The sequence below is a fragment of the Nannospalax galili genome, unplaced genomic scaffold (genome assembly GCF_000622305.1).
Source record: "Nannospalax galili isolate Female #2095 unplaced genomic scaffold, S.galili_v1.0 scaffold713, whole genome shotgun sequence".
Taxonomy (NCBI): Eukaryota; Metazoa; Chordata; class Mammalia; order Rodentia; family Spalacidae; genus Nannospalax; species Nannospalax galili.
Window position 1 is genome coordinate 130,822 of NW_008333780.1, and position 14,268 is coordinate 145,089.

Genomic DNA, 14,268 nt, shown 5'->3' on the forward strand with positions numbered 1-14,268 from the left:
GCACCCCCACACCTACACGCATATGCTGACCGCCACATCTACACGCATATGCTGACCGCCACATCTGCACGCATATGCTGACCGCCACATCTGCACGCATATGCTGACCGCCACATCTACACGCATATGCTGACTGCCACATCTACACGCATACGCTGACTGCCACATCTACACGCATATGCTTACTGCCACATCTACACACATATGCTGACTGCCACATCTACACACATATGCTGACCTCCACATCTACACGCATATGCTGACTGCCACATGTACACACATATGCTGACTGCCACATCTACATGCATATGCTGACCTCCACATCTGGTGTTCACCCGGTGAAAGAACAAGACTTGGAGAAGTATCTTGGGTGAACTTAAGCAGTCTAGACCTCCTGACCTCACCAGCAACTTAGGCAATCCTTAGGGGCAAGTTTAATCAAGTTTCACTTGTGTCTTATTTACTGATTGGCAAATTCCTCAGTACAAGCTGAAGCCCTCTGTCTTCCTGTGAGTCCTCTACCCTGGAGGCCAAGGTCAGCTTATTATATGCAGTACAAGCTTTAGAGTAGCTCAGAGGAATGGCAGGCCTGACTTGCTACTACCCCTAGGACTCTGGTTCCTTCTACACTGGGTTTCCATAGGTTGCAGGACCTGTAGGGCCAGGGAGAAATCTGTTCACTGCCACTTGTAAACATACATCCCTGCTCAGGCCGGGGAGAGGTTGTAGTCTGCCCTAGATCACACCCAAGGGCCTATTCTTCATTGTTCCTCAAAGCAGCCTGGGGCATGCCTTAGGGTTAGTTAGTGCCCTGGGTGTTGAGCCCCAATCCTTTTTTCCCTCCTGTGAGTTCACCTTGAGGCCTTTCCTGCCAACACACCTTGTTTGTGGGTGTTGTGGCGTACCCTACAACTAGCTTCAAATGACCAGGAGCAGGGGTCAGGGCTTTAGTCTCTTTCTATAGAGGGTCTTTGAGCCTCCTAGGCAAATTGGTGGACCTTTTTGAAACTCTGCGGATCTTCCATCAAACCATAAAGGGCCACGCTTCTTGGACAGCCAGCACCTCCTCACCTTACATCTGCCATTGGAGAGATGTTTCCCAAAGTGAAAGAGGCTGCAAGAGAACCTTCTGTCTCCACCAGCCAAAGAGGGTCACCTTGGAAAAAAATTTTAAATGCCGTGTCACATGACACTGGTGATCTGGTGGGCAGAACTGGTCACAGCACCATCCTGTATTGGGTCAGGGCCTTTGCCCAAGGGTGGTACTTGGGTGGGTGCCGAGTGGTTAGCCTCTCTCTGCTCCCTCTGCACTTCCACCCTCCCCTCACCCCTCTCACTTAGCTTGCTTTCGAAAAAGCCCTCCTCTGGTGCTCAGGAGCCTTCCTTTCCCATTCCCTCCCAATAAGGCTGCCTCTCACTGCTCACATCCCTTTTCTTTTTAATTCACAGAACAACAGAAAAAACAAAACACTGATAACTTTCTGTTCCTTTAAGTTCTTAGAGAATACCTTCCTGTTTCTTCCATGAAATCAAATCTGCCTCCTGCTTGCTTTGGTTTTCATTCAACAAAATGTCCTAAGAATTTCCACTCCGCACCCTTGCTTTGGGAGTCGTGTTATACTCTTCCACTCGGGGCTGCAGCTGAGTTTGCAAAGCCCATCACTAGACACTAGGGTGCTGCTGGACTCACCACTGGGGCATCACTGCATCTAAGACTTGAGTTACTTCAAGTTCTGTTATTTGTAATACTCAGCCTCAGCCATAAAATAGATAGCATATGTGCACATTTACAAGGCAAGGCCTAGCAGGTAGGGTGTGTGTGTGTGTGTGTGTGTGTGTGTGTGTGTGTGTGTGTGTATGTGTGTGTGTGACTGTGGCTTCACTGGGGCTAACCTTGGGATATCAACTGTGCCTTTCTTTCATACATCCCCAGACAAGCAACACAGGGAACTGGGGTTGGTTAACCCAGCATCTGGATCCAGCCAGAGCCTCCAAGTCTCCCCTTGTTTTTTGCCAAACCCTCCTCTCCCCTCCTTCTCCAGTTTCTTAAACCAGCATCATTCAAGGAAAACTGAAGCCATGTGTTTGTGATTCACAGAGGCTGAGCATGGCAGGGTGTTTTGTCAGCTCCACCTCATAGACAATGTGTGTATTTGTGTGGGAAGCTCTGTGTGGGTCTGTAGTATGTACGGGATATATGTGTAAGCCTGCGTATGTATTTTTTTTTCATTTCTTGTATGAATTTTCAACAGATTTTTACTTAGAATCAGGAAATCATGTTTGGCCAAAAAAGTCTCCCCACCCCTTCTCCCCCTTGCTGAGGCACTCTAGCTTGGCAGACAACTCCACACACCCACATACCTACTCCTTGGAGATGGGCCTGGGCCAAGCAGCCCTGAAGTCTAGCCTGGGAGCCAGCATGCAGGCTGGAGAGAGGTAGGAGATGGCCTCAGTCCAAGTGTTAACTCTGGTTCAGACTGAGCTTCTGGACTCGCCCCCCCAAGTCAAGGCAGCCTTTCTGAGCAGAGTCAGGCCTTTAGTGGGAGCCAAGGAGCTGTTCTTGGCCCTCTTTGCATGGTCAGCTGAGAATCTTGCTCATCAAAAGGAGGAACATGGACCAGCTGGGGGCTGCAGGGGGCCAGACCTTCAGCCTGGCAGCTCCAAAAGTCTCCATTCATCCAAGAGGCCTGGCTATTGCTGTCTTCTAGTTAGACTTCCTGCTCAGTCTAGTCCAGCTTTCCCATGAGCTAACATCTGTTTCCAGTCTCAGTCACAGTGGTGACCTAGACATCTGTGTTGTCCTGCTGCAGGTCTCACCACACGTTAGACAGAGCTCCTAAAGAACACAAACCCACCTCAGTCATTTCTGGCACTCCATGGTTGAGAACATGTATGAAGATCGGGGGAGCTGGGTGGTTTTAAAGAACCCTCTGCCATCCATCCACCTGTGGAGACTCAGCCTAGGAAAGCCTCATCTGATCTGAAAGAGCCTCATTCAGATATGCCCAGCCTGAACTTGGGGGGCAGATACATCAGTGCTTCCAGAGAAGATGGCTTCTTCCCTCAGGAGCCATCATCCCAACCACAGCTGGTCCTGGTCCACTTGGCAGATGTGCCTAAGCGGTCACTAGTCATGGTGGAGAGTCTTCTATCTTCATGCCTGGCCTTCTCTGCCACATATGAGAGACAGCTCTACAGGAGCCTGCCTGACCCTTCATGGTGAAAAATAGTTGAGGACGGTCTGTGATTGAACATGAACTCTCTGAGGGCTGCAGCTGTGCCTCCTCCAGCTCTGGCTTTTGACTAGGTTCAAGCTTGTCAGTTGTGCAAGTCCCAGAGGGGCCTCTTCTGAGTGCCCAGGACCCAGGAAGGAAGAAGTTTCAGATGACAGCAGGGGATGCTATGGTCAGAGGGGATGCCAGGACAAGAGGGGATGCCAGGATAGCAATGCCCTTTCCACACTCTGAGGCACTCCCCAGTCCTAATCTCTAGAGAAACCTGAGAGGTATGTATGGTCCCCTTCTGGGCCACAGAGGACAACTGGGTCCATGGGAGATTCCCTTCCCTGGCAGTAGATTTCATCTGGCTCTGGGAAAAGGGCTTTCTTACAACATAACCAGCCTGTGGTGGGTGCAGACCCAAGGTAGTATGGTTCTTTGTCCTCTGAGGTGTGTAAGTAGAGCTCTATAGGGAGTTTCTGCTTTTTTTGGGGGGGGGGTGCTGGGACCAGATGGCCAGTATTTTAGTGAATTGGCATCTAGATGTCCTGCCTTGAGTCCTAGTAGGAATTGCCTGGGTGATAGGGGTGCGGCAGAGGCGTCTGGGAAGTGGAACAAGGCACTAACGTGGCGCTTGCTGTCAGCTGCTGTGCCTGTCATCTGCTCAGTGGAAAGAAGCCTAGAAGGGCTGATGGGAGCCCCTTTCACTCATGGACACCCCCCACCATACAGATATCTTCCTGCCTGTGGGGTATACTCTCTACAGCAGAGACCCAGGTGCCAGCCTGGGAGATCAGCCAGGTTAGAGTCAAGGCTTCTTCCTGCCCCTTAGGTGTGCTGGTGGCAGTTGTTGACTGTTGTACTGGCAGACCAGGGCACCTATGTGCTTACTCATGTGATTTCAGCAAATTTCTTGCAATGTGGTTTGTTCCAGGGCAGGATGGGTCTGATGGAAGTTACTTCTGGCACTGAACCGAGATCTCCATGTCTCCCCATCAATCCCAGTATCTCAGTCTGCTGTCTTCCAGGCTGTGCCTGTCCCAGAACCCCAGGTGTGCCCCCTAAGATTTTGTCTCTGTCACCTGCTGCCTACCCCAGCTGCTGTCTGAGGGACATAGAACTTTCCCAGGGCCAGTCTTTGGTAGCCTTGAGCCCCCAGGCTGAGGGCACATCAGCCCTTTGGTATCTCCATGTCCCAGGTGACTCATCAGACTAGCAGCAAACAACATCTCCTTCCCATGGGCCACTGCAGCAGCTCAGCTTTGCTCCCACCCACCCCAGTGTTCCTGCTGTCTGGCTATCTAAGCCAAGTGAAGCCCAGCACGTGTCCGTGTTCAGTTTTATCGTGTCAGATTTGGCCCATGGTCCCAGCCTGCTGGGGTCCCTCATCCAGTGTGTCAGCTGCTTCCTCTACAAATCTGATCCATATGCTGTCAGTGGCCTTGGACAAGGCATTGATAAAAATGACTAGAAAAGAGAAGGCTGAAAGCAGAGCCCCAAGGCATTTCTCTAAGACCTGTCTATTGCCTGCAGCAGTTATTCAACTCCCTGTCTGGTCACCAACTCCCTATTTGTTCCTAGAAGTTCTAGAGCCAGTTGCCTCAGTGCCAAAGACACACAGTGTCAGGAAACTCTCCTAAGCCAGGAGATCGAACTTGACTCAGGTGACCTACTCTCAGGGAACCTCAAAATCACCAGAACTCAAAACTGTCTTTACAAGGCTGATCCACAACCCTCCCCTCCTCCCGTTAACACCGCACATCAGCAAACCTATACCCAGGTCTATTGAGGCACTGGGTTCTTGGGACCTAGAACTAAACCAGATTAAGCCCTACCCTGAGAGAGCTCCCGAAAGCCCAGCACTTGCTACATAGCTCAGGCTGGCCTCAAACTCTGTGTCCTGCCTTGGCCTCCCAAGTACTAGGCTTAAAAAGATATTCCCACCATGCCTGGCTACCACGCATTATTCTAAACCAGAGCTGGCTCTCAATCCCATTTCTCCTCCAGGGGAAACTGAAGTACTCTGGGGTTCAGTAAATTGCCCAAGGCAACTGAGGCTAAAGAGGGCTAATGAGGCTAGCAAGGTGTGGTGCATGAGCTCTTAGTCCAGCTGGGGGCTCAGGGAGCCCTTGGGAGAGACATCTGCAGTGAGCAGCAGGGAGACAGGAAGATAGAAACGGAAGATCAGGGAATTGGACGGAAGGGACCTAGTCTCTCACCTTCCCCACGTCACACTCCTCCACTGCCACTTTGGGCTGAACTCTGTGTCTGGTTTTGGGAAGTTGGGGTAAGCATACCGTCAACGGTGTCCTTTAACAAACTGGAAGGCACAGGGATTCCCAGGGAAGATGACTGAGGTGGCCACCCTCAGGGAAGACCTCCAGAGGACGTGGTTTTTAAGATGACCTTGGCCCCGGCAACAGAGCTGTGCTGGTAGAGGACAAGGAGAGGAGTGGATAGAGAGGTCCCGCTGGAGGAAGCACCTGCAAAGGCAGTTCCGGGAGCCCAGAATGAATCGGGTAGCTGGAGCAGGTGAGAAGAGTGAGGCAGGCACAGTGGGTCCAAAGTGGTTTCACAGTGGCAGTGGGGAGTCCCTGGAGGACAAAAACTGAGGCAGGAGCACCTGTAGCCTGGGGGGCCACAAGGCTCTCTACAGTAAGGTGCATGGGTGCAGCAAGTGGGCAGAGCCTCAAAGGAATCCCCTTGAATCCTGTCTACTCTTGTGTTACCTGCCCTTGGGCAAATGACTGAACTATCCAGAGCTACCTGGTCTAAGATGGAAATCACAGTTCTCACCTGGAGGTTGATATGGGAACCAGGTAAGGTACCTGGGAAGCCTTCACCCTCCACCAGGAATCTGGCAGTTGAGGTCTCCCCCACCCCCGCCTCTGCAGATTGAAAGAGGCTGGGAGCTGGGCCAGCTCCCCACCGCCTCTGCAGGCTGATGTCTCTAATCACCTCAGTCTCTTGATCCCCAATCCCTGGGCACCCAGTGGTGACCATATGGCTTGGGAGGGAGATTTGGCCTCTGGCCTCTCATCTTCCTTACTGACCTCAGGCACCCCCGCCCCCAGGAGCGCCTCGCCAAGCCTGGAGTAGAACAGGCAACATGACTATTGTCTCTAAGCCACAGAGCCAGGAGGAACATCTGAGGTCATCTCTGTGGGACCTACTTTTCTATCCGGAAACCTTGGTCTAGCATCCTAATAGCTGGCCTAGGCTCTACTTGGGTACCACCAGATATGGCAGGCTTATCATCACAAATCTGAGGACTATAGCTGTATATAGATCAGAACTCTAAGAACTGAACTGAAAAGGATTCCATGGGCTGGATCACATTACAGTCATCATCCCAAACCAGACCCCTCCACCACAAGGAGTTAAACCAGGACACTACCACCAGGAAACACTGTAAGAGAGGGAATCAAAATCCACGTTCCAGTCTTGAGTTTCCAGTCTTGACTCTAGAGCTTCCTTCCTGAGCAGCCTGGCCACATAGCTCCATGTCTCAAGCTCCTTTGTCCTTATCCTTATATAACCCAGCCCCAGCCCGCTCAATATCATAGTCACTAGGCAGCAGCGCTATCGAGCACTTGAAAGGAAGCTCCTACCACTGAGGAACTGCACTTTCAATTTCATTAATGAATTTTTATTTACATTTAAAGCCTGAACAGTGCGAACAGTTACATTGGTTTTACATTGGAATAGTAATACATTAGATATACTGGGTTAAAGTATTATTAAATAGATTTCACACAAAAATGAATTTCAGGTTTCCTTTTTCTTTTCTTCTTCCTTTTGAGACAGGGCCTCGCTATGTAGTCCAAGCTGGCCTGGCCTTTTTTAGCTTTTCTAAAATGACTACTAAGTGCATAGACCTATAATCTCAGCACTTGGGAGGCTGAGGCAGGAGGATTGCCAAGAGTTTGGGCCCAGGCTATCAAGAAAAAAAGGTGACTACTAAAAAATTTAAATGACTTATGTGGCTGGCATCAGGATTCCACATGGCACCACTGCCTTACAATGCTATTTTATGATGGAATGAGGCAGATACTCAAGTCTCTGGGGGAACAGAAAAGCTCCTGGAAAATTGCAGTTTTTGGAGCTGATGGGCAGAGTGTCCAGGGCTATTTTTTCCACCATACAAGACATGTTATCTCTAAAGATCAAAGAGAACACAGGGAAACAGGAAAGGCAAAATACCAAAGACCTTTCCCCCATCCAAGGAAAACTGCCACTATTTTATTCTTTCTGGAATGTGTGTGTGCACATATGTATGCAAACGTCCATGCGGCCTAACACTTCCCCAAGCACCGTCATGTCCCAGTTTGTCCATTCTCAGAAAAGTCACTTTAGCACCGTGGCTCCCAAGTCTTGGCTCTTGAGGCGCTCCCCACCAGGAGGAACCCCAAAGACCAAACAGCAGAACCTTCCACTTCCTTCATTACGAAAACCAGTCTCAGGAGTGGCACTGGTCTCACACAGGGTTAGTGCTCTCCCGTACGTTCCTCCCAGTCTTCTTAGCCACTGCCATGGCCTGTGGTCACTCTGGGCACTAGAAGCACCAGCCAGGGGAGCCACCTGTTCTCTTAGCTGTGGTCAAAGCTTCCACCCACCTGCTGCATCTCAGCTCACCAGTCCTGTTCACTAGATGAAGGAGGTTCCTGAGCAGAGATGCATGGCCCCATGTGGCAGAACTTCTATTGTATCTTTCTAAGCATTGGTGCCCCTTGGGGCTGGGCCATAGGGCCTTTGAGTTGTACGTAGAGCTTGAACTCCCTCTCTCACATCTTACGTGTCCAAGTTGGCACCACCCCATTGGGCCCCTTCTTTCTCAGGGGTCTTTGTCCTTTCTGAAGTCTGGTTCTCATTTGTGCCCTGTCCACACAATCCTTCAAGCCCATCTCTAGATCTGGACTATAAGTTTTGGCGAGGAGTTTTTTTCCCAAGAGGCTTCAGGGCTCCCTGCTGGAAAATCACCTTCCCATTTCATGTTAGGAACATCTTTCCAGGTACAAAGCCTGTGCCTTACAATGGCTGCCTAGCACACTGGTGTATGGATAACTTTTTTAAGATCCAAAATTTTGCTCTTGTCTACCTCAGTGATTATCATGTACATTGTTTACATTGATGCCCTCAAATCTCAGGAAACTTTAGTTCTGTCCTCACACATTCAGCAAATTTTAGACATAGTATGCTGAGGCACCGGCCTGCTCTCTCCTCTGCACTCCGTGGTGGCTCCCAGTCCCCACGACCTACCATTTAAGGTCACCTACTCCTGTGCTCAATCTGTCTTTTCTGTTGCCTGCCCCATCTGCCCCATCTCTAAATCCTCCCCATTTCCCAAGAACCAACTCCAACACTACGACTCAAGAAGCCCTTCACTAGTGTCCTAGCTAGAGGATGCCCTCACCTCTAACAGAAAGGCCTTTGCTGTCCCCTTCCTTGCTGTACTGACTTGTCTATCTTCTAGTGTCCTCTTCTGCCCCTGTGTCCTTGTTCTCCACCCTCCCTACTTGCTGCTAGAGTCAGTGTTCCCTGAGGTCAGGGACAGGATCTTTGGGCACAGGTGAGATCAAACAAGCTGGGAGCTGACCTGAGTTCTGGTCTAGCTGGACACTAATGTTGGGATGAACTTGGGCACGTCCTTTCAGGGGCCGTTTCCCCATGGCCTGTGGCAGGTAGACTTGACAGCAAGGTTCTGCTGTAAAGGGAGGACAACAGTAATCTTTCTTGGACATTGGTCACAGCAGCCCAGTTTCCTCTGGCTGACAATCCCATTACTGGGCTTTGGAATTTATGTCTGAGACCAGCCCTAAGCCCATCACTAACATATGGCATTCTGGCAAAGGGGGAGGACAGAGCTTCTGAACACTGGCTTCATTCATTCATTCATTCATTCATTCATTCATTCATTCATTCTCTCCTTCATTCAACCACCTGCTATGGAGCAGCACTCTGGACCCAGTCTGGACTGGCCCATGCATCCCATCAGACCCTGACCCAGCCTGTCAGGGGCATGTTATGAAACAATTCAGTGAAGTGAGGATGGGGACAGGAGAAAACACAGGGACTGGGGAGGAGTCCTGAGGTCAGAAGATGCCTCAAGGAGGCCTGGGCCAGCCTCCTCCACAGGGGCAGACAGAGCTGCCCCACCTCGCCAATGAATGAGGCCTGCTCTGTGTGGTGGGTTTGGCACTAGCTGCTGCTGTGTATAGACTACAGATAAGGAGCAAAACTGGATGGGGAGGGATTATCTGCTCTTGTTTACAGGATTAAAACCAGACAAATACTTCCTTTATCTGAAAGAATGAAAGGGCTTTAGGGAAAAATCCTTCTGGCAGCAAAACAAAGCACAGGCATTTCCTTAATTAATCTCTCACACTCCCTCCCCATCAGCCACAACAGAGGCACACACCCTCAATCCTGGCCTGCTGAGGGGACAGTCTGGGCTCAGGCACACTGAGAGAGGTGCCTCTGTGGTCTTATTCAGAGACAGGAATTCTGGGACCCCTAGATGGAAGAGTGACCAGCTGGCAGATGGGCTGGAGCCCAGGTCACTGACTCCCCCTCACCCATTAGTTCCTTCAGAGCCTGCAGGAGCCAGTAGCTTATGGTCAGATGGTGCTGGGCATTGGGAACCCACAGAGAAGTCAGACATCTCTCTCACGTGCACTCTATCCAGTGACTGAATTAAGCAGGTGAAACACAGTGACAATTAGGGTCATGACAGAGGAGGCCAGGGACTGAAGGAGTCCCAGAAATGGCCCCTAACACTGGCAGGTAATGTAAAAGGCTCTGCTGTAGAGGTGACACCGAATGAGACAGAGACAGAGAAACAGAGACAGAGAAAGAGACAGAAAGACAGAGATTAGCAAGAGAGGCAAGGAGCCTCAGGACTGGGTGACTGAGAGGGAGATTCCTTGGAATATATGGGGTACTGGGCATAGAGGGGAGGGAGCCACTGTGGGCACACCAGAGTGTCTGGCCAAGGTCTTTGCTTTCCACTGACCTGACCCACTTTGCCTCCCAGCTTGATGTCTGGCCTTGCCTCCCTGGATGCTAAGACCGCCAGTCGCCTAGGCATCCTCACTGTGGCATACTACCTATGGACCACCTTTCTGGCCGTTGTTGTGGGCATCATCATGGTCTCCATTATCCACCCTGGTAGTGCAGCCCAGAAAGAGACGACCGAGCAGAGTGGGAAGCCAGTGATGAGCTCAGCCGATGCCCTGCTGGACCTCGTCCGGTAATTCCCCACCCATATCCTCTGGGGAGCCCCAGGCCTGGCATAGGTGCCCCATGTGGCCTCCAAAGGGTACATAGGGCATGGAGTTGGGGTCTGCTCTTGATGACATGTGGCAATAAGGGGCAGAATGAATTTCATCCAGAGGTTATGACCCTCTGATGCCCTGACATTGGCAGCCCCTGGGCTGCCTGCTGGGCTCCACTCTGCCATCTTTTCCATGGGGCTGGAGACAGGTGGGGGCAGGACAGGCTGAAGAGGGTGGATGAGCTGATCCCACAAGCAGCTGTGGGCACCCAGCCTACAAGGTAGGAGGCCAGCAGTCCATTATTGATCCTGTTGCATGAATAAGGAGACAAGGGTTAAAGAGGTAGTGTGGCCTTTCCAGTTTGAGGAGAGAAAGGCTGTGGCATGCCAGCCCATTCCTAAAGGCCACAGGAAACAGATTTCTGCAGTGTTGAGAATGGAGCCCAGGGCCTTGCCCATGCTGGGCAAATGTTCCACCCCTGAGCTACAGCCCTGGCCCAGGACATGGCTTTAAAACAGAGCGGTGATATGGTCCAATGCCAAAGGCTCTCTCTGGCCACCAGAGAAGTTATGGAGCGGAGTGTGGCAGGAGAGGAAGACAGAATTGGGATGGCCCAGGGTAGTGGCTGTGGGACGGGACAAGGGAGACTGGAGCTGCTTCATAGGAAACACCAGCAGGGGTGAGGAGAAATGAGGGTGAGGGTGGACTGGGTGAATGTTGTTAGCTGTGGAGACATGGAGGTTTCTGGCCCAAGCATCTGAGTGGACACTATGTGGTGACCAAGCTACAGGAAGGTTCTGGAGCTGGTGCAAACCTACCACAGGACAGCCTGAATCTCTTGGGAGAATCCAAGCTGGAGACGGAGGTTTGAAAATTGTCAGGGTAATTATCAGGGAGCCCTGAGGGTAGAGGACTAATTCCAGGGAATGTGAGTGGAGGGGAGGGGCTGGACGGCCCCTGTACACATACCACACTAGAAATGGTCTGGTGGGCTCAACTGGCCTCCCAGCCCACTTGCTTCACAGGCTTTTCCTAGTCCCACTCCTCTTCCAGTCAGTTTTAGATATAAGAAGTCCAGGCCTGTCTGATATCAGAACTCCGGATTCATCAATTTAAAACAAACCTTGCCCTCACTTTGTGGATCTAGTTCTGGCTTGGGAAGAAGACCCTGCTTCTCTCATGTTCGCCCCTCCTACTCCACTTCTGAAGGGAGGGAGCAGGCAGGGCATACAGAAGGGCCTCCTTTTCTGGGCATGTGTGAGCTGCTGTAGGTATTCCCTGGTTGTGGTTTTTCCAGGTGCCTTTGTGAGTTCTAGCCCTCCTAGCACTGGGCTCTCCTGCTAGAATAACCCATTTCATTTGGTCACTTACAACGCACTCTTCAGACCAGACATCTGGTCAGCCCCTAGGTTAGGGTTACCTTGTACCTCTGGATGATTGTCTTGGCCAATATCTACTATGTAAGTGCCAGGTCTGGCCCATGGGAAGCATGCTTACCCTTGCTGAAAGTGCAAGCCTTTCCCAGGGCCTTTGGAGATGAGTCAGCCTTGAGCCCCTACATTCCTCAAATCCTAGGGGACATAAGCTGAGTTATTCTCCTGGCTTGAAGTTAGGAAGGAACATTCCTCCCTCCTCCATGGGACCAGATGCCCAGCATTCTCTCCCTCTCTCTCTAGAAACTTTTATCCTGTACACCAGTCAGTCACAGCTGTATAACAAACCATTAAGACTGATGGGCTTGAAATGACAAGTAGGGGTCTGTGGTTAGTTAGAAGGGTCTCCTGATTCAGACTGAGACCACTTAGGGTCTGCAGGAAGCTGTGGCTTCTTGGGGACCAGCTGACCTGGGATGGCTTGACTAAGATGGCTCTGCCATGCTGCTTGTAGTCTCTCTGCATCAGAGGCCAGTCTTGTTTTGTCTCAGTGGCAACAGGATTCTGGGAGGAAGCAGGCATCTTCTCACCATGAAACTAGGGGGACAAGAGATGAAACTGGAACCTGAGTGTGCTTTTTTAAACTCTGGGTTTGGAAGTCCACCAATGTTATTTTGACCATAGGAAGTCATGTGGTTGAGTCCAGACTCAGGATGAAAGTTGTAGCTAAAATTCCTTCCGGAGGGGTGTAACAACATCTGCCCCCTCCTCCCTTGGTCCCAACAACGAACCATGATACAATTTCACCCAACTGCTGTCTGGGAACCAGTGAGGTTATCAGGCTTACTTACAGAGCAGTGGGTAAGGGTTTACTTACAGGAGGGTGGGTGCTCCCCCTCCCCCCATGAAGGCCACACTGGGAAGACTTCATCCGAGCATGGATGGAAGCTTCCCTGCCACCACACAAAACGGTGGCAAGAGAGTCTCCCCTAGGTTTCCTCAGCTCATCTGTCCTCTTATATAATCCCTCCCCCTCATACAGTTGGTTGGTTGGGAGGGTCCTGTAGCTCTTCCTGCCCCTCCTTCCCTGCAGAGCATGACAGTCAACAAGCTTAGCTGTGATGATCCTAGGTAAGCAAGCACAACCAAGCTTGGGAAGGTGACCTCTGTTCCTGGTCCGTCTGTCAGAGGACAGTCCTATGCAACAAAAGCCTATCACATTATTGTAAAGAAAAGGCAGGCTGTTAATTGGGATCATCAACATGACCAATCCAGAGTGTCATAAGCTATGGATAACCAAAAAAGCCTGGAAGAGACCCAGGCAGGACCTGTCCTACCCACACATCCTTACTGATGATCTGGCATACCATATCATGGTTTTGACTGTTCCTGGACCCTGGATACCAGTTCTCTTGTTTCAGCCTGGAACCTCTCATATGAACTCCTGATTCTCATATATATGTGTCTAAGATATCTCAAAGTTAACCCGTGGTGGTACATGCCTTTAATACCAGCACTCAGGAGACAGAGGCAGGGGATCTCTGTGAGCTCAAGGCCAGCCTTGTCTACATAGAGAGTTTCAGGCTAGCTGGGGCTATAGAGAGACCCTGTCTCAAAAAGCCCCCCACTCCCAAAAAAGACATCTCAAAGTAACATGTTGAAGCAAAAAGCCTCAACCCTGCCCACCTCTGTCTCCCACTCTCCCACATCCTGCATCCTACTCGTCCAAACGCTCTGTCAGCCCTCCCTTCAAAATCAGATCCCAGACAATGGCCTTTGGGGTCTTTTGTTACCATTCCCACCACCACTTCCCACGAGTGTCCAGTGGGTTGCCACACTTTCTCCCTGATCCACTGCAATGTGATTTCAGCACAGCAGCTCGGCAGGCCATGGTCTCTGTGGCTTATAGCCTTCACAAAGCCTCTGCCCTCCCCACTGCCTCACTCAGGCCTCTGAGCTCCATTCCACTCTCCCCCTCACTCTAGCCACACCAGTCTCAGCTGCCCTAGTCATGTCCTATGTGTTCCTGTCTTAGCTGTCCCTGTCTCTCTGCATGGCCCTTCCTGGTGAACGTCAATGTCTCATCCCTCACTCTCAAGGCCTTCATCCTCACTCTGGAGTGGAGGCCTCTGTTCCTCCTTCTTGATGTCTCCATCCCTCACTCTTGAGCCCTTTGCTCAGGACCACCTTCCTGCTGTGTTTTTTAAATTAAATTTTTTTTTATTTAATAACCACATGATTAGAAAGAAGCTGTTCCTTCAGCTTTAACATATTCAGTAACAATTTCCAGAGCAAGGATACATCTCTTTCAAAAGTGACTATAAATTTTTAGGTTCACAGTTAAATTAATACAGTTATACAATATTGAACTCAGTATAAACCCTGTAAGACATAAAATTGAAT

At 50.7% G+C, this 14,268-nt stretch overlaps 1 protein-coding gene across 4 annotated transcripts in view; it reads left to right on the top strand.

Moving 5' to 3' along the window:
* The window catches only part of Slc1a7 (solute carrier family 1 member 7), a 75,800-nt gene that overhangs the window by 34,648 nt on the left and 26,884 nt on the right, over nucleotides 1-14,268 (top strand). For 3 of the 4 annotated variants that reach the window (XM_008828417.3, XM_029561261.1, XM_017796980.2), the window contains exon 3: nucleotides 10,252-10,467. The exons of the other annotated variant lie outside the window; for it this stretch is intronic. In XM_008828417.3, coding sequence (XP_008826639.1) covers nucleotides 10,252-10,467 — 216 coding nt within the window. The remainder of the gene's footprint in view (nucleotides 1-10,251; nucleotides 10,468-14,268) is intronic. 4 annotated transcript variants of the gene reach the window in all.